The sequence below is a fragment of the Rissa tridactyla genome, chromosome 1 (genome assembly GCF_028500815.1).
Source record: "Rissa tridactyla isolate bRisTri1 chromosome 1, bRisTri1.patW.cur.20221130, whole genome shotgun sequence".
NCBI lineage: Eukaryota > Metazoa > Chordata > Aves > Charadriiformes > Laridae > Rissa > Rissa tridactyla.
The window spans coordinates 125,198,515-125,217,435 of NC_071466.1; the positions used below are offsets into that span (position 1 = coordinate 125,198,515).

Genomic DNA, 18,921 nt, shown 5'->3' on the forward strand with positions numbered 1-18,921 from the left:
CCAGGGCTCATAGACTGCTAATCATAGTGTGTTTTTCACTTTGCTTTTTCAATTTATCATGCACTACTTCATGCAAAGGAAAGAGAAGGTAAAATACAGGCATGGCAAAAGAATGAAGAGGGAAAGAGGAGAAGAATTTACTTTGGCAAATCAGACGTGGTGTTGTGGTCTTACTGCTAAAGTTGCCAGCATCTCTCAACCATTTCAGTTTGCTCTCTTCTTGTTTTGAATTCTCCCCCTCTCAGTGTCCTGCTAAAACTGTTAACAGCGTTCTTGATTCTTTGTTGTCTTCTATCAGACAGACCAGCTCATGACAGAAAAACACATGCCTGAGGCAGCAAAACCTCATTATGCTTAACTGGTGTATGCTTTATCCTTCCCTATATTGTGGTTGTCCGTGTGTGTTTTGGGGCTGAAGTGCATCTGTCCCTTCTTAGATAACAAGGGTATGTCTGATTGTATCATAGTACATGGATTCTGCCTTGAATATGTGCTTATACAGCTGTATCTTTAAGAGAAGTGGTGGTAACCTGTTTGGTGTTTACCATGAGTACCTTGTAGTAAGGGTATGTACATATGCGATTACCATGGAGGAACTGGAATTTGACTTGTCACTGTCTCATGGAAACTTGTTTGTGCCTCCTTGGTCTCAGCAGTAATAAAATGGTTTGAAATTTTTTTTGAAGGTTGCTTTAGGAAATTCATGCTGTAAATACTCCTTTTTCTGTTACCAGAATCCCATTGTTAACTTTGAACAGCCACTGCACCTGGACAAGTGGTTCCCTCGTCAGCTGATCAGAAGCAAAAGAGAAGAAATTCGAGACCTGATCTTGCAACTGCACTTTCAACAGCATAGTGGCAGCAGCAGCTAATGAATCTAATAAGCCTGGCAAAGAACATTGCTGTATAAAGTAACTGGAACTCTGCTTAGCAGGATTTGAGCTCTTTCTGCCTTGCAAGGAAGACCAAAAAAAAAAAAAAAAAACCACCAAACAAACAAAAACAAAAAAAACCCAGAAGTATTTTGTTTGTTCAGTCTTTATTTATTTAAAGATTTTTTGTTTCATTTGGGTTGTGTGGTCATAGAATGCAGTTGTGAGGGGAAAGGAGAAGGTTGTAGATAAAAGTGTAAATATATAAGTTAAGGCTAATACAGATGGCTTGCTAATTGATTCTTTACTTGGAATATGGAAGCTGCACCCCTGTGTGCTGCAAGGGTGTAAAAATATTTTAATCTTCTGGAGCCTGTTCTTTACAAATCAATATAAACATGGATGATTATGTAGGGGTCAGGCCCGAAGACAGGATTTTGACCCTGTGCTGTGTCTCTTTCAATTTTGCAGCTCATACAGATAGAATAAATACTATGTATTGTTTTAATTTAAGGATCTAATATTGACTCTCTTTAGAGATGTATTTTTTGTTTTGTTTCTGATTATATACAGAAGAGGTCTGCATGTGTCAGAAAATTCTGCCAAGATTTGTGGCTGCTGAGTTTTGATAATTTTTTTTCAATTTTTTTCACTCCCTAGCATTTTCATCATAAAAATTTATTTCCATGAGTGGAACGACATTTGCTTTAGAGTGACCATTGAAATCTTTTAAAGTCAACACTGGATTTTTTTTCAAGTATTTTTTATTATTTTTTTTCTTATCAGATTTAAGAAGAAATGTTGCTCTCAAAGTGCATGCCGATGCAATACATGTAGGCAATAGATTTTTAATCCTGTTTGCCTTATTTTTGGGAGTTATACCTGTGAATCTAATGGGATCACTTGCATTAGAAAGGCAAGCAGGTTGTGGCTCAACAGCTTCTGAAGTTTGAGGTGTTTTGCTAAAATAATACCATTTTCATTCAAAAAGGTCATTATGTTATATAAAAATCACAGGATCTTAGTGGTTGGGAGGGACCTCTGAGATCATCGAGTCCAACTACATAGAAAAAAAACACCACAAAAAAAAAGCACCCACCTACTAAACTCCACACCCACAACCCCACAGGCAACACCCCACCACAAACCAATAATCTTGGGCACTAGAGCATGCCCTGAAGAGCCATGTCTACATGTTTCTTAAATACCTCCAGGGAAATATATCCAAATTACATATCTTAGAGATATAAAACAAACAAGACTTATACTTTGCTCAGGAGAATTGAGTAAAGATGCACGAATATTTGAGTGTTTGAACTCGGACTTGATTTGATAAACTAGCACAAGTTTATTGTTGTTTTAATACATATTTATATAGGTTTTTTTAAACAGTGATCACATAAAACTTCAATAACACTTTGACATGTGCACACTTTCTTATGTAGTTACCGCATGATAGAAGGTGATTGTTTTAAGAGGATGCTTTCTCCTGTTCTTCACTGTAAGTAGACTTAAGCGTGGTCACACCCTTGAGAAGGACCACTGTCAGATAACCACCAAAACCACCTGTGTCATAAACCTATCTACAGACCCAGAGCTCAAAGCTGGAAGTAGGCTAGAGAGTTAAAATAAAAATTGAGGGCAACCCAAAGATGTGAACATTTTTATGGCATTGGAGGATTCTCAGGGCCCCTTCCCTCAAGACAACTCTGAAACCTGGCATTTGGAAAATCCAGTTACTACTTCAGGTTCTGTACAGTCATCCAAAAAAATCCCCCACGATTGTTTCTCAAACCAGGAAGCATTCTTTCTGGAGAAGAGAGGCAATTTTAAAACAAAATTATTTGGTGAGTGCAATTACCTTCTGTATAGCTGTGAGCAGCCTAGTGCAATTACTGTGTGTTTTTTGTCTTTGTTTCTACTTTAATTCTCTAGTTTGTCACTAACCCCCCACCAACATTTGCACCCCTCATCCCAGAGGTTTTGTGGCTTTCATCACCTAAGTCACATCATCAGCATTACTTACAGCGATAATCTGTGTATTTATTGTAAGGCAGACGAAAGATGAAATGCAGAAACATGTGCCCTTTCTCTGCACCTTTTTCATTGATGCACATTTTCAATGTTCCCTTATGACAAATAGTTTGGGCTTTTTCTTATGGTAAAGTTAGTTTTTATCTTAAAGTAATTTTTCTTTTTTAAATTGACTGGTTTATAGATACTTAAAAGCAGAAGTCATGTATAAAATTTTCTAAATTGGTTTTATAACATTAAAGGATTGCCTTTGTAGATTTGTTAGATATGTGCTATGAGAATGCCAATACTTTTGATATTAAACTTATCTCCAGAAGTTGCTGAATGTGATTGTTACCATTCTTTTCCCAGCTGCCACAAGTAGCCAGTGAGCTAACTGTAAGATAGGCCGTCTTCCATCTTACTGCTTTTAAGGTATATACATGGTATGTCTCTCTTAACCCAAATGTGTATCAAAGTGATGATTTGTTCTCCAGTCCTTAGAAAGGCATGCAGCTAGTTCACAGCGTCTTGTGGCAAGCGAGGCTGCTTTTTGACTCAAGAGCCTTACGGTCATTTTCTGTAGTCAGGCTAACAGCCTTGACAGCCTGACTGACTAGCCTGGGAAATACCTGGGTCCACCAGCCGCAACACACCCCATTCCAGCCATTTGCATTTAACAGGTATGTGGTGAATGCTAGGAAGTGTCCGTGGAAAAAGTTACACTCCAGGTACCTTTGTGCTTCCTTTTTAGTTGCTAGAACTCCCCAAAGATAAGTTTGAGCGCGTATAAGGCACCAGACTGACTTCAGGGACCTTTTTGTATGTCTCCTGCATCTCCATTTCCTGTATGAACTCTTGCTTAACTGAAACGGAGTGGCGTGATACTTTGGTTTCAAGGCAATAAATTGTACTCAAAGCATTAAATGTAGCTATCAGTTTCTTTAACAGAAACTGCTACATTCTGGCTATGTGGGACCAGAAACTGGCTTCCACGATGAAATATGAGTTATGGAGATCCATTTAAAGTAATGTTGGCAAGTATGACACAAGACACGAGGTGGAAGAGAATTAATTTGTAGGAATTAAATCCTCCAGGAAAAACTTAAAAAAAAGCCCCTAGTTATCATCAAGAACTGGAGAAGTGAATCATGAAACTGAAGTGTACTTTTTAAAAATTATCTGTGGACTGCTGTGTTTTTCCTCTGGAATTGCAGGCAAAGATTCATTGCAGTTCATCTGTTCTTTCTGGGACTTCGCTCCTAGAATTTAACCTTGAAATGAGTTTACTGTACTCTTTAAGTACTACACCTTACAAAATATTAAAGACTTAAAAGCCACAGTAGTAACACTTTTATCTTGGTTATAACAGGGAAGCAGAATATTGTTTCTGGCAACGCTCCCACCAAAAAAGACTCTGGTTTCTAGATGGAAAAGCAGGAATTGTAAAATGAGGCTTGAAAGGTTTCAGGATTAAAAATGTTTCCATTAGTGGTTGCATAAAACCAAGACCAAGGGCAATAATTCTGTCCAACCAAACTGAAGTTGGAAACACTGTTGATGAAGTTGATGAAGCACAGGCACCGGGATCATCTTTGACTATTGAACAAGGTAAGAGATACTTATCTGATCAACAGTTCAGAAAAGGAGGAATGCTGAGAATAGCCTTACGTTACAAGGACAGAGTAGATAATGAAGTGTTAGATTATTTAGGTTGACCTCACTTCCTGATTTTTCTGCTCCAAATACTTTACAGTACTACGTGATGAAAGGGGTGGCAGTACGACAGGCTATGGTGGGTTGAATTTGCTCAGCCGGAATGCTGAACAGCCTCAGATCTTGCTTATTCTTGGGAGCCGGTTCACCAGCGAACTCTCCAAAAGCGCAAGCAAAAAGTGATTAACGGTGAAATGCATGGCAACGGCAACCACAGAAACTGAACAAGTGAAAATAATTCATTTAAGCTAATTTTCTCTGCTAAACTGATTGGGAATTTTGTTGGAGAGTCCTGTCAAATGCCATAAAGTCAGTTGCTGGAGGCCAGTCCCAGGAGACAATTTATAATATTGGTATTAAGCCCTGTGAGCTTGGAGATAGGGAGTATCTGCCATCATATGGCTCTTCATTAGAGGCATTTTCATTAAGGTGTACCTTTATTTGGCATTATTAGAGATGAGCGGATTTAGCTTTTGGAATAAATTGCATTTGAAAACAATTAGAAAAGTATGTGCTGTAGCAGAATTTCAGTGACTTACTTAGTAGAGAACTGTAATTCAGCTTAATCATATCTGCTATATGAAAGCACATGTCCTTTCTTTTCAGAAACGCAAACTGTCAGAATTTTTTCTTTTTATTTTTGGAGGTACTGATGTGACCTTGGCATGTTAAGTCACTAGGATTATAATTCCCCCTTTTCCCCTAGCAAGAATATGCTTTTCCTAAGTACTTCTGAACAGATACAATCTGGCTGCTGGAAATGAAGAACTGTGCATCTTCTGATGCAAAGTATTACTGTAAAGGCTTCAGTTAAATCAAGGGAGGAGTTAGTTTTCCAAAACAACCTTGCAAAATTATTGCAAGAGTTGAGAAACTGCTAAAGATGATTGTGCTTTTAGTTAACGCATTTTGCTATTATAAGTTTAGGAGATTTACAGGTGTTGTAAATCTAAATGTCAGTGCTAAAATCGGTGTTGAATTTAAAATTGATTGCTTGAACTAATATTAATAAAATTTAATTTAAATGTTTAAAATATTTTATCACATGAAGCTGACATAGCCATTCCATGGAAAAAAAATTTTGACAGCTATAAAGCAGGTAGTTTTTATACTATTCACATGCTGAGTGCCTTTGAGTACTTTGCTGACAAAAAAACTAGCAATGCTGTAAATCTGAAGACTCTCCTGGAAAACTTTTAATTTGGTTTCATACTCTTACTGAAGCAAATGTATTCTGAGAATTTTCTCTAAAAGAATTAGTTGTCATGCATTCTTGAGGTAAATTAGCCTTTGCCTTTATAAGCGTGTATAGTATTTCTAATTTTGATTCATTTGTATTTTTGCAGGGTAATGCAAAGGATTTAAAAAAAAAACAAAGAAAATGCTGGTCTGTGTTGCTGAATCCAGGACAGTAATAAAGACACCCAAGCTGGCCTCAAAAATTGCTCTGTCTACCTAGAGATGCTGAACAGGACTTCGAAACAGTTTATGAGCGCCAGCGCAATGTTCTTCCTGCGCCTCCAATCATCAGGACCGTTCAATTTATGGCTCTGGTGGGGTATGCGGCACTTGGTGCTGCTGCTGGTATTGTAGTTAGCTTGACAGAGCCAGCTTAGGTGAACAGCACTGGTTTGATAGATCCAAAACGTTTGATTCTAAAAAAAACTGTTTGGGGGTGTTAGAGCAGCTCAGTGCGTTAACTTTAGTAGTTTTGTGGAAAAAGTCAAGGAAAATATGTTGTTGTTTTGAAAAGTATCTACTAGAGTCTGTTAGATGTCAGAAGACGGAGCATAAAAACAAAGGTGGTTTTATTTGATTCCTGTGAGTGTCCTGTGTGTAACATCAGGAATTACCAGTGTCATCTGAATTGTTGGAGATCAGCGGAGCAGTTAGAAGAGAGGAGTCAGCACTGTATACCTAAGGAGCAGTGCGTAAATGCTCTCCAGGCTGTTGTCTGGGAAGCCTTGGGAATCCAGCTTTGAAATATTTGTGCAAAACCGCCGGCAAAAATAGTCACTTCAGACAAACCCGCAGTTTTCTCAGACTGATCCAAATGCAGTAACCAGCAAGTCCTGAGTTGACGCCACCCAGGAGACAGCCCTGATGGGGGTTTTTCCTAGTGGTCCGAATGCAGTCTGACATTTCAGGGCTGCTTCTGTACGTGTTTCCACAATGAGCTGACCCTGGACAGGAGGGGGGAGGAGATTGCTGCTGCTTTCCTGCACTCTGTCCTTTCTGCGGCTCTTAGCTGATCATCTCTTCAGGTATCTGTACTAATTTGTTCCTACTGCTTATGTTGGATAATACCTGAACAGAGATGAAAGAATCCCAACTCACCCTGGTGTTGTCTTTAAGAGAAACCCCTCTTCTGGGATGCGAGGGACAGTGGTATAACAGCGTAAGATTTTCTTTAGCAGAGGCTCGGGCAGCAGAGCTGAATTAGCTCTGTCACCAGAAGAAACAATCCTACAGAAAGATTGCTTCGGTGTTAGCTACATACGCATCGGTGTTTAAGCAAGTCAGTGCATTTTTAGACATACAAATTTGTAAAAGGAGCAGACAAAACACACTGAAACCTTCCACTGGAGACTAGTGTGTCCCCTTTGAAGTTTTGTTGTCAGCATGATTTTAAAAAAGGGCAGAAACTGAAGGGCCAATGAAAAAACGTGGTTAATTAAATGTGAAAGGTGCTGTCCTTGTTTGGAGTGTCTGTTAATGGTATGACAAGCTCTGGTAAAGAGCTTAGCTGGCCAGATTAAAAAATTGTCTCAGTCCATCTGCTAGCTCCAAGGAGTTTACTTCCATCACCTTTTCTTGCTTCTTCGCTGAAGTGGAGTACTGTCTTTGAAAAGAACATTCACAGGATGTCTTGGTTGACTTTTTTTACCTAATGTTTTTTCCAAAGATAATTATATGTGACGTCAAGGCATTTTCAAGAAGGGCAATGCACTTGGTTAGTTCAAGGATACGTTAAAGACAACAGCACTTCTGCTAAAAGGGATTTTCTTTTTTTTTTCCTTGCATTTTTTTAGTCTATTTTTTACACAAATAAGTATGTCTGGCTTCATTTGGAAAATGTTTCTTTGCCTTCCGGTTTTGGGAGTGATTAAAGGCGATCTTCAAATAGTTGCAGGTAATACAGAAAACTTATTCATATTCTTGCTTTCAAAGTTTACCTATGGCAGTGTGTAGAAATAAAAATACCTCTCTCTTTTAATTACAACAAAGGGGGCTAATCTGTGCCATGATATCAGTGTAAATATGGAATACTTAATTTCCAGGAGGTATTACTCTACCTTTGTGTTGTTTCGAGTGTAGAATGTAGCTACAGGAGGCAAGTTTTCCCGACTTTGAGGGACGTTAATTACTGATAAATGTTTCACTTGGTGCGTTTTCATTAATAATTTTGTATTAAATATTAAAAAGTGAGGTTCTGTCCTCTGCTTATGCACACTGAAGATGTGTCAGTTTGGGTAAAGATTGGGTTTTTGCCTTAGTGACCTTTTCTGATGTTCCCTTCTCCCTGTGATGTACCACCCTCGTGGTGGTCTTCTGCAGTAGACCTGACTATTAGTATTTCATCAAAATAACCATGTTTTTCATCTTTCAGTCATCGAAGTCAAAGGTGCTATTGACTTTGAGGTTGCAGAATAAGCTCATAATCTGTGGGATGAAAAATGCCATACGCTTATTACTGTTCTTTCTCTAGTAAATGATTCGTTGTGACTCTTCTTCAGTCATGTTTTCTCAGGGAAAAGTTGAAAGAAGAAAGTTGAATTAACTCATTTCAGATCAGCTGACTGTGGAGGATAGAGAATTAGACTGTCAGACTAAAATCAAATAGACACATTCTCCCTTCAGCTCTAAAGTTTCCTCTAGAGTGATGTGGAACAACTGAAATAAGAGGGGAATTTAAAAAAAAAAAAAGAAAAGGAAAAAAAAAAAGGAAAAAAAAAAAAGGCTAAAGCTGATGAGCCCTTTTCTTCTGTTTTCTTTTTTTCCCCTGCTCCAGTTGTGTAGGTTCTCATGGTGGTGAAAGGTCTACTTGCTAGCTGTCAGTTCAAGCAGCTTTCTTGATGCAAGGGATATAAATGTTTCTTGTGGAAAGAAAATATGGAATAAAGGGACTTGTTAGTTAATTAATTACTTATTTAATTCCTGGCCCTGAAAGTTTTTAAGTACATGTTTATTCACAAATAAATTTCACTGTAGAGAGGTTGGTGCTGGTCTCTTCTCACAGGTAATTAGTGATAGAACAAGAGGGAATGGGTTCAAGCTGCAACAGGGTAGGTTTAGGCTGGACATTAGGAAAAAATTCTTCACAGAAAGAGTGGTCAGACACTGGAATGGGCTGCCCAGGGAGGTGGTGGAGTCACCATCCCTGGATGTGTTTAAGAGTCGTTTAGATGTGGTGTTAGGGGATATGGTGTAGGGGAGAACTTTGTAGAGTGGGGTTGATGATTGGACTCGATGATCCCAAGGGTCATTTCCAACCTAAATGATTCTATGATTCTATGAAATATAGTCCCATTGATTTAAGCCAAATCACAGAAGGGAAGTTAAAGACAAAACATTAGTGTTCAAAAGGTTAGGGCTTTAAGTTATTTTAACATTTGATGGGATGTTGTGAAGACATTAAGGTTATTTATAGTAGTACAGTCGTACAGACAGGTTTTGTTAACAGAAAAAAGCACAGTTACCTCCTTCAGAGACCAGAGTAATGGCATTAAGATACGTGTGATTGCATCACTATCTCATCTAAGACATTTATGTGTGATTTTAATTTTACAGCAGAAGGTTATTCAGCTACAGGAGGAGGAGAGGCTAAAGGTGGTTCACCAGCCCCTCAGCTCAGTGGCTGGAAGTTGGCAAACCTTTCTTTGCCTCCTGAGTTGAAAAAGCTCACTGGCATTGTGGATGCTGAACAGGTCAACAAGCATGTGCTGTTACGAAGGAAGCGGTCCATTCTGTTTCCCAGTGGAGTTAAGATCTGCCCTGATGAATCTGTTGAGCAGGCTATTGCCAACCATCTGAAATATTTCAGACTCAGAGGTAAGTGATTGTGCTTCTCATGGGTAATTGATAAAGAATGTTCATTTACAAAAAAAAAAATAGATGAAGCTTTTAGACATGATAAATACCAGGCCGTAGGAAATACATTGTTGCCCAAGAAACTTAGTTTTCTGTGATGATCTTCCTTTTGAGAGCTGTTATGAGCTAAAAAACCATCTTCTGGTTACACTTATACATTATAAAAGCTCTCAGTCCCTGAAACCACAGTTAGTGTTTAATAATTACTCACCCTTTCTCATAGAACAATTTGAATGCTGAGAAAAATAGGTGTTATGTACAGGTTAGCTAAATGGCAGAGCTTGTTGTATTTATTTAGTGTTCTTTGAGTGTTAGTAGAATTCCGTGAGGGATCTTTTGGAAAAGAGTCAAGTCTGAGGCAGGACTGTCTCAGCCACGTGACTTTTTGACTGTGGCTGGTTGTGCAAAGCGTGGTGTATTCTCTTGTCAGGAAAGCCAATCTCTCTGTTTCAGGCTGTAGTATAATAGAGATGAAGTCTTTCTTTTAAGATGTAGCAGTTGGTGTGACAGAACTTTCTCTGAAAAGCTGAAATATTCCCAGTAACAGCTTCTTTCATGTGATGAAATGTTACAGCAATATGATGTATTTTAAACCCTTCTGTATGACAACACTGGAATGGGACATCAAGGTCATGCAGCACTTTCTGGTACTTCTGTGTGTCTGTTTTATAGCATTCAAACAATTCATAGTGTCTTAACATGTTTGTGTGTAACTGGTGGAATGGGAAGGAGCTGCTGTCGCTTAAAGGGGAAGGAAAGGTGTTTGGAGTCACGTGTTTAATTAGACTTTTTTGATTGCCTACAGGTGAAAGTCCCACTGGTAATTCAATTTATTCACTTAGAGCAGTGATAAAGAATTAAGACTGAGAGCTGCTGCGTGTCTGTGTAAAAGTAAACATAAAGAATGTATTTGGAGAACAAAGTGGAATTATATGGGATCAGAGCCTCATTCAAATATGAATTGTGCCCAGCTTGCGAGGGGTGTTGACATAGATGATCACACAGAGTTTGATGGGCTTTGCACCCAGTCACACTCAGTAACACTCAACTGTTCTTTGTTTTGCTCAAAAGGAATCCATGCTATGTGCTTTAACTGCAGTTACCCCATAATTATCTGTGATAGGGGTATGTAAGGGCAAGTAAGCAGAAGTGTGAGCAATAACAAAGAAGAAAAATCCATAAATTAGGTTGTAAATGCTTATCTAGAACTCGATGGTCCTAGGTTGAATCAAAAATCCACCTAGTCCATCTGCTTTCCTACTGGACTTCCGGCTTCCACAACCCACAAGGATTTCTTGAGCAGAGATGTTATGATCACCCCTAGCACTTTTAGCTTACAACTTCTGAAAAAGATCTCTGCAAGAAGCAGAGGTGACTAATTAGCAGCAAGTCAAGTAAGGTCTGATTCAAGCAATTTGTCATCTTCCTTCTGTTAGTGGCAATGTGCTGCACCACAAGTATTTGGTGATGTTTAGTTAATCACATCCTGAGTAAATGCACCTGAGGTAAGTGAGAGTTGATGATGCTGTTACTTTCATTCACAGTAAAGCTGCTCCTTGAGTGTTATTGAGTTATATACTGGCTTTTTCTTGAAACTGTGTATTCGCTAGCTAGCTGAGTTGGTGCAGTGATAAAATAGTGAGATGGACTTTGCACTGACAACAAAATAGTCCTAGAAAAGAGGGTGGTCATCACAGTTTAGCATTCAGAGACCAGCTGCTCTCAGTGATTAGGAAAATAACTGACCCCACAAGGGAAGAAATATGAAGGTACACAGAATCAGTTGATTTTTCAGTCTCAGTCTGCATTTTTAGAATCTTCTTTGTATTCTCTATCTGTTGAAGTAAGGAATAATTCTAATATCCCATACTTTCTCTGGAAAGGATGGTTTCAGTGCAGTCTATTATTTCCTTAGTTTTACTTTACTATTAGCAAAAAACTTTGCCACTACCATGGAAAGAAAGGTTGTTAGAGCTTGTTAGAAAAAAAGAAAAGGTTTGCATGTGCTGATTATCCAGGTTATGTTTGTTCTATCTATATCTGCCTTAGAAGGAAGCAGGTGGGAACATAATTATCTCTCTGTAGCTCCAAGCTTTATTTACTTTTGCTAGCTTGTTAAAACCTCTATTAGTGTCAGAGACTGACTGACGAACATTTCTGTCAGAAGCTTTAAGCAAGTGCTTATGTCATATAGCTGTAGGCTTAACAGTATACAGCTTCCCCCCCACCCCCCAGACTACAACATCTGTATTTTTTCAGCCTTAGAAAGATACAAGACAAAGAGATATTACAAATATGTAATAAATCATTAAAAAAAAATCAAAGGGTGGCAAAATACAGGGATCTGGAGAAAAATCAGTATTTTATAAAACAGCAGTAGCACCCTTCCATATGAAAGTCTAAGTAATGATATGATTATTCACTGGCAGTTGTTATTATTTCTGTATTAGTCAGAAGCACCAGCCAAGAATAAGGGCGGTTTTGTACTTGTTTCTCTACACCTGCAAGTCAGATTTCTCAAGTGCTGACTTATGCCTACAGTCAATCACACTGCAGAACAAACTGAGTTTTGCATTAGCAGAAGATACTATTTTCAGTCTCTTTTGAGATGGATCTGGGATTATGATTGTCTCTATGGTCCCCAGTACAATATAGCCTCTGCGTCTCTTGTAGCCGTATATGGAGGTTGCTGCTGTGGGCTGGCTTTGTGTTTCATTTCTTAGAATATAAGGATGAAAATCAGGCATAGATGCTTATAGATTGGGCACTGTAGGTCTATGGGTTGGATCTTATAGAGTATTTTTAACACGTGTCCTTTTAAATGGTGGTAATGTTATGGTTGCTGCTGGAAGAGTCATGTAAATCTAGTGGTCGTTCATAGCTGGGTTGTTGTGATGAACACAAAGTGTGTCCAATGGGCAACTGGAGGTTTCGCAAAACAGATTTCGTGGAAATCTAATAGTGGTGTTTCAGATAGTGAGTGTGCTGTATGTGGCTGATTACGAATAATGATGTTATTTACTGCTGGCAGGGAGATGGTAGCCCAAGCCCCTGTTAAATAAAATTTATTATATGAAAAATAGCTATACCTGCTCAGGCCAAAAGTCAGTTGCGTCAGACCAGTCACCTTATGTAGACAATTCAGTGAATCTGTCCAGTTCCTTTGGTGTAGATTGCCAGTAGATGGTTGAGGATTGCAATAGATTTAGAAGGGGAATTAGCCAGTAAAACAAAAACAAGGATTTGCAAGGTAGCATGGCTTGCACCATTTTCCCTGTCCTATGCCTGTTAGGTGGGTAAAACAAAGCCTGCTGGATTTTGACACCAAGGTTCAGGGTTAATACTGCTGGTCTCTGCCACCTCTGAGATGTAGTTACTCTGGTAGCTACCTTTCCTGAATTCTGTTTGCATTTTTTCCTACTGTGATCCACTGTCTTAAACAGTTCAATGTACGCTCGTCAGTGAGTACATCTTCTTTTCACAAGAGTAGACCAGAGAGTCTCTGCCAGAACCATTTTTGTCAGCCAGAGCTTCAGATAAAGCTGAAAATCTAAAGATAGTGTTTAAAGATACTGACCAAAAAAGGAAGTAGATCGTATTCTTGTCTGTCATAGTTGATGACAGACAAGGACATTTTGGTACTTTGAAAAGAATAAAAGGTACTTCTCAGGAATGAATGCATGATTAGAATCCCTGGATTTGGTAATCTTGGGCATAGCACTGAGCTTTCTCATTTTCCCCTTTCTTGGGTCACTTCAAATCTATTTACTGAAGCATTAGAAATAATGATATTATGTTCTGCACATGGACAGAGTTAAGAGTGAAGTTTCAATTTGATGCTGAAATTCTAAATGTTACAAATTTGTTCAAATCTTGCTGAATAATGATAAAAGCAAACAGTCAAAAGTCACAAAAAGTACCTGGCTAAACAAGCATACAATAAATAACATGTCTGGCTGAGTGAGCCTTTTCTCTTTGTTTCCCCCTCATCCCTGGCACGTATTATGCATCACTCATACTCAGCCAATACATTTTTGAAGTTTATTTGTAGAAGGTCTAATTCTCTCTCCCGCTACATTTGAATTATTAGATGTCAGCACATGCTTCTAAAAAGCTTGGCTTCTCTTCATGAAAGACACTCCTTTGTAGTTACTGAAATATTACTGGTGGGAATAGGTTGTGTGATAGAGTTTAGTATATGAGTGTTCAAAGAAGAAAAAAAATCTTTTATGTGGATTGGTTAATTCCCATTCAACTATTTTAATTTAAAATCCTGGTTTGTTGTGTATATTGCTTAAGGGTTGCTATGTTATAGGCCATACATAGCAGTATTTCAGCAATAGATGAAGTGAATTCTCTGCATGTGTGTATATTAGTCTGTTTAGCAAGTGCCAACGAGTCTGCAGGAAATATCTCTTAAGAGGTGTCTGTCAGTCTCCTGTCACTGTAGTCCTTATCAAAACCCACTGCAATTAAGCCATTCAGTTGTGCAGAAAGAGAGAAGGAGTTGGCCTCGTTGCCTCAAAATAGAATGTTCAGCCTGATTCGGTGCTCCTAGCCACTGTACATGATTCAACTCTTAAGAAGCACTAATGGGATTTAACTGGGATTAAGCTCCAGCACTGCCCACTTACACAAATGGCCAGAAAGCCAACCTACCCCCTATTAGGTGCCCAGTGCTGTCATATGGTGCCCTCTCAATTAACCTCAGAAATCCCTGAGCATTGACTGAGTGTAATAGGCTGATTGTCTCTCATTTGAGAGCTAAATGCATCCCGAATGGTAAAGCTGGAGCCACAGGGACTCTGTATCCTACCCAGGTGCATGAGGTAGCAATTTCAGAGAGAGACAGGGAGTCAGATCATCCATGTCACAGATCTTAGCTGGAGGTTTTGAAAAGAACAGTAAAGTCTTTTGGAAAGGAAGCTTCAAATAAACATTTTTCCACCCCTTCCTACAGATTTATAGGACTGAAAAGAGGTGGTGCCTGCCTGCGTGGAATTTCTTTTGGCTGAAACACAATTTATCTTAAGCTTTTCAGGATATTCACTATTATTTGTAAGTTATTACTTGAGTGTAAACACTGCATTTGAAGCAGATAAGCTCCCAAGGACTGGGCTTTTCGGCTTCCAGAGTAGATATGCTGGGATTCGCATGGTCTTACTACATGTCTGTCTTTCTGAGGCAGCCTTTGAAACCTGTTACAGCCTTTAAAAGTCAAGACCTTGCCTACTTTAAGTGCCTTTGCACAAGGGCACAGGCCAAATGTGCTGTTCTTTCCATTTTTGCTGCCTTGACACTCTCTCTCAACTTGAAGACAATTATCTCAGTGATGAGTTAAGTGACTTGAATTTCTGAGGCATTTCAGGATGGACTACATGCAAAATGTAGTAAGTGCATGCAAAATGTACTTTGGAGAAACAATGCAGAACAAGCTGTCTGGTTTGAGTTCTTGGTCTGAATTCTGGTTCATCATGTCAGTCAGTTACACATCTTCTGCATACCTGCTTCCTTTCCTGTAGACAGCTGGAGCGATCACATCTCTGTAGCAGGGAGCCTCTCTCTAGCTCATAAGTCTTCATTTTTTAACATTTGAATTCTTCAGAGGAAAATTACAAATTTGAGAGATCAGTTAACACTAAAATACACATTATTTATTACTGTAGCCATGGGGCGAAGGAAGTAATTTTCTAGAGGAGCTTACCTTCCCACCCACATGTAGCTTCAAGGCTCTTAGCTCACTGCCTTAAAAGATTGATCTCGATTTTATGATGCTTTTAATCAGTATTGTTTGCCAGGGATTAGGGGCCTCATTGCAAATCCTGTCTCGTCCAGGGCCTGGTGTTGCTAATGCTGTCCCACGTATCAGTGCCTGTGCCTACCCCTGTAGCAGGCCAGTGAAAGTCTGGCGTGAGATCTAGCCATAGAGATGGGCTCTTCCCACATGCCCTGAGGGCTGATCTTCGAAGCAGGTGGCATGTGGCAGCAGTGCCGCTGGGTCTGCTCAGCAGGTCCTTCCTCATCCTGGCAGGGCTGGCTGCTTGGTTGGTTTTTAAGGGTTTTTGCAGCTAGTCTTAGAAACCTGATTCCTGGAAAGATCATAACACAAAGCCTGTACAGCAGATTTATTTTACTTCGTAGTTGGAGTATGTTAACACAGCGTATTGTTTGAAGCAAGCAGTTTCAGTCGTAACTCTGAACTGTTGGGTTCTTGTCAATTTATGGTAAGCTCCGAGGCTGCAATTTTTTCCATTCCCTATCTACTTTAAAGATTTTATATTTAAAATTCAAAGTTACGTTTCTAGTCAAAAAGCTTACTGATAAATCTGTTTGGTTGTGTGTCCCCCCCCCCAACTCTGATTTTCTCTTATTTTCTATTTTGGTTTCAAGAAGTTTTTATCTTACATATTAGTCAAAAGCTGCTTCATTTATTGTCAGCATATGTAGATAATATATGTGGCACAGATGCTGGCAAGTTGCTGGAGGGTCAGAAAGGAAAGACAGTGAATTGTTTTTATACAGTAAAATATAGTTACTTACTGAATCTTCAAGTCAAGTCCTGTTAACTTTGTTTACATTTTTGTCTCCAAGTTTTGTCTACAGAGTCTCAGAATGTTTATAATCTATTTAGGAAAAACATGTTTTTCTTATATGGGAGTTCTCAAGAATTTGTTGATAAGAAACTTTGGAAAACCTCCCTGGCCAGCAGATAGTCAAAAATCTGCCACAGGGGTGGGCTTCACCTTCAAGTTAAAAGAAGGTTAATCACATTTGTTGTGGAACTTGAATGCGCTGTGAGGGTGGTGTCTCTTCGGTTCCCTGGGTGGCCACGTCAATGAAGCCATGGTAAGAACTGTCTCCCTCTTTGGCATACCTGAAGAAGAGATGGGAGATAAAATCACGCTTGTTTCTTTCTTTACATGAGCATGATTTGAACCACAATGAAGAAACTGTGCTGTTCTTTTTCTGTGCTTGCAGTGGCAACTTTCATCTAACTACAAAGCATTGAAAAAGGTGTATGAGAAAGAAAGAATGAAACAAATTTGTTCCTTTTCTTAGCCAGGCTACAGATTTGCTCTTGAGCACCATATAGGTCTAAGCATGCCCAGGGCTGGTCTTGGGTTGAGCCCTTACAGGCTGGATTTGTTATCCAGCAAAGCAATCCCCTGCTTTACAAACTGGCCAGTTGGAATAAACAGGATAATGACAAGATGGGCTGCATGTCAACAAGGTTGCAGGGGACTGTGTGCGGCAAGCAGCCCACCGTGGCTGAGGATGCAGTTTCCTGGGCAAGGCTAACAGAAGTGTTTAAATGGCAATTGCAGTACATGTTTGCCTGGGGGTTTTAATCCCTCCCTGTGTGTCAGAACTAACAAACTCTCAGACTACTCGGGAGGAAGAAATGGGCCAGCCTTTTCCTTCTGAATACAGGAGCAATTTGCACCATGTTGTCCAACTTGTTACTGCTCGCTGCACTGGAAATGGCTAGATAGGACACAAGCTCAAGAGGACAGAATGTGACTCCTTATCCGTGTCCCCTTTCCTCTTTCCACGGAAAATATGGCCCTATTCTGAGAGCTTAGGTCTGATTAATGGGCTTGGAGCCCCCAGATGGTACAAAGCCTTTGGGATTGGAATTCAGTGGGGTATCTAATTCCAAATGAAAGGACACACAACAAATCCTTAATCTATTGGGAGCTGATTGGGCCAACTGTTCATACAGCAGCAGCTTGTATTCAGGCAAGACAGTGTCTCATCACATTTATTTAAAAAAAAGAGATTAAATTTATTTAAGAGTATTAAGGAAAACTGCCTTTAATTATTACTGCCAATTATTACTTGTAACTGTAAAGCCAATCCTTTGCCTATTGCCATTTGAAAACTGTAGGATTAGACAGTCTTTTCCTGGATGCCCAGCTTTTAGGAGTGTGATGGTAGAGAGGATACCGCAGATGTCATTCTACTTTGGGAAGCTTATTAGCACTCCAGCAGGATTCAGAAATCCCAGAGCAGGATTATGGCTTCATTGCCTGAGGTCTGTGCAGAGGTCATATGGAAACGTGGTCCCTGCCTCAAAGACTTTGCTTCCTCAAAGAAGCTTCCTGAGGAAGTAAGCGTAACATAAACGGGTGCTTGTAAATTTGGCTATTTATTTCTGATTAATTGCGATGCATAAGCAAAGTTGATTGGAAGCATCTCCGAATCTCCTTACCTAATTACCATCCCTTAAAAGTTAGCTAGCTGGAAGGGTGCTAGAGCAGTAATATACAACTGACAGTTAATGCAGAGTTTGAGGACTGTATTCTTCTCTAGTCATATGTATTAAATGAGCTACAAGGCTGATCTCCGTATAGCAAAGCTGTCAGGAACGTGGCGTGGAAGTGAGAGATATCTGTCTATCTGTAGAGTTCCACAATGGAGAAATGGTCTCAACTGCTCTAATAAACTGAAATTCAGGGTGGAGTTCTGTGTGGTGGCATCCAGAGTGTCAGAATCAGCTAAGCTTTACGGATGCTACTGCATGTGAAACAGTTCCTTAAGGTTGTTGTTTATAAAGCCTTTGAATTTAAGAAAAATGTCCATCTCTTCGTTGAATGAAGGGATTTTTCCATATGTGATCTATGTGTTAAGTTTTACACAAGCAAGTACATTTCATAGATTTTCAAATTCAGAATGCAGAGTACCAAGAAGAAATAGCAGTAAGGTACTGGTTTTGGCAACCTGGAGCTGATTGAAGAAAATGACTTTCCAAAGGTAGATTCACAGTCAGCCTCTTGTAAGGGTCTTGCTTATGATATCAAGACTTTCCCTGAATGCAAAGCATCCCTCTGCTGAACTGTATGTGAAATCCGATTAAGGCCAAAAAGCAGGTTTGTCTGCTACTACTCCAGGCTGGCATCTGCTGTGAGTGATTTTTAGAGTTGTTCTTCTTTTAGCGTTCTCTTCCAGCACACAAGGAAAATCCTATAAATCTTCCTCCCTTTCAGTTATCCCGGGTCACAGAGAGGTTCTTGCTTGAGCGCTATGTGACCAACTGCTCTGATTGGCAAAGAGCACATGCAAGATTGGGGTGTTTAAGCAGCTGGCGTAGTACAAGATAATTTAACCCTTAATTCACTGACTGTCTGTTCAGTCAGAGATATCTAGTTCTTTCCCAGCGCATACCTGCAGTAGCGTTAGAAGTTGGCTTATCTCTTAGGATATTGTGTTATTGTGTCATCATCCTGCC

General features: G+C 39.4%; 2 protein-coding genes across 16 annotated transcripts in view; both read left to right on the plus strand.

Moving 5' to 3' along the window:
* Positions 1–3,222, plus strand: part of SENP7 (SUMO specific peptidase 7) — a 47,569-nt gene extending 44,347 nt beyond the window's left edge. For all 7 annotated transcript variants that reach the window (XM_054184058.1, XM_054184070.1, XM_054184061.1 and 4 more), the window contains one exon: positions 735–3,222. In XM_054184058.1, the coding sequence (XP_054040033.1) occupies positions 735–872 (138 nt within the window). In that variant the 3' untranslated portion in view covers positions 873–3,222. The remainder of the gene's footprint in view (positions 1–734) is intronic.
* A 130-nt stretch (positions 3,223–3,352) lies between these two features.
* IMPG2 (interphotoreceptor matrix proteoglycan 2) overlaps positions 3,353–18,921 on the plus strand; it is a 65,932-nt gene continuing 50,363 nt past the window's right edge. For 3 of the 9 annotated variants that reach the window (XR_008463543.1, XM_054184052.1, XM_054184045.1), the window contains exons 1-2: positions 3,353–6,159; positions 9,393–9,653. Coding sequence is in view for 8 of the 9 variants with exons in the window: in XM_054184052.1 (XP_054040027.1) it covers positions 6,063–6,159; positions 9,393–9,653 (358 nt within the window). In the remaining variant the exon portion in view is untranslated. Of the gene's footprint in view, positions 6,866–7,633; positions 7,735–9,392; positions 9,654–18,921 lie in introns of all 9 variants that reach the window. The other 6 variants (XM_054184047.1, XM_054184038.1, XM_054184041.1 and 3 more) reach the window with 6 other exon arrangements.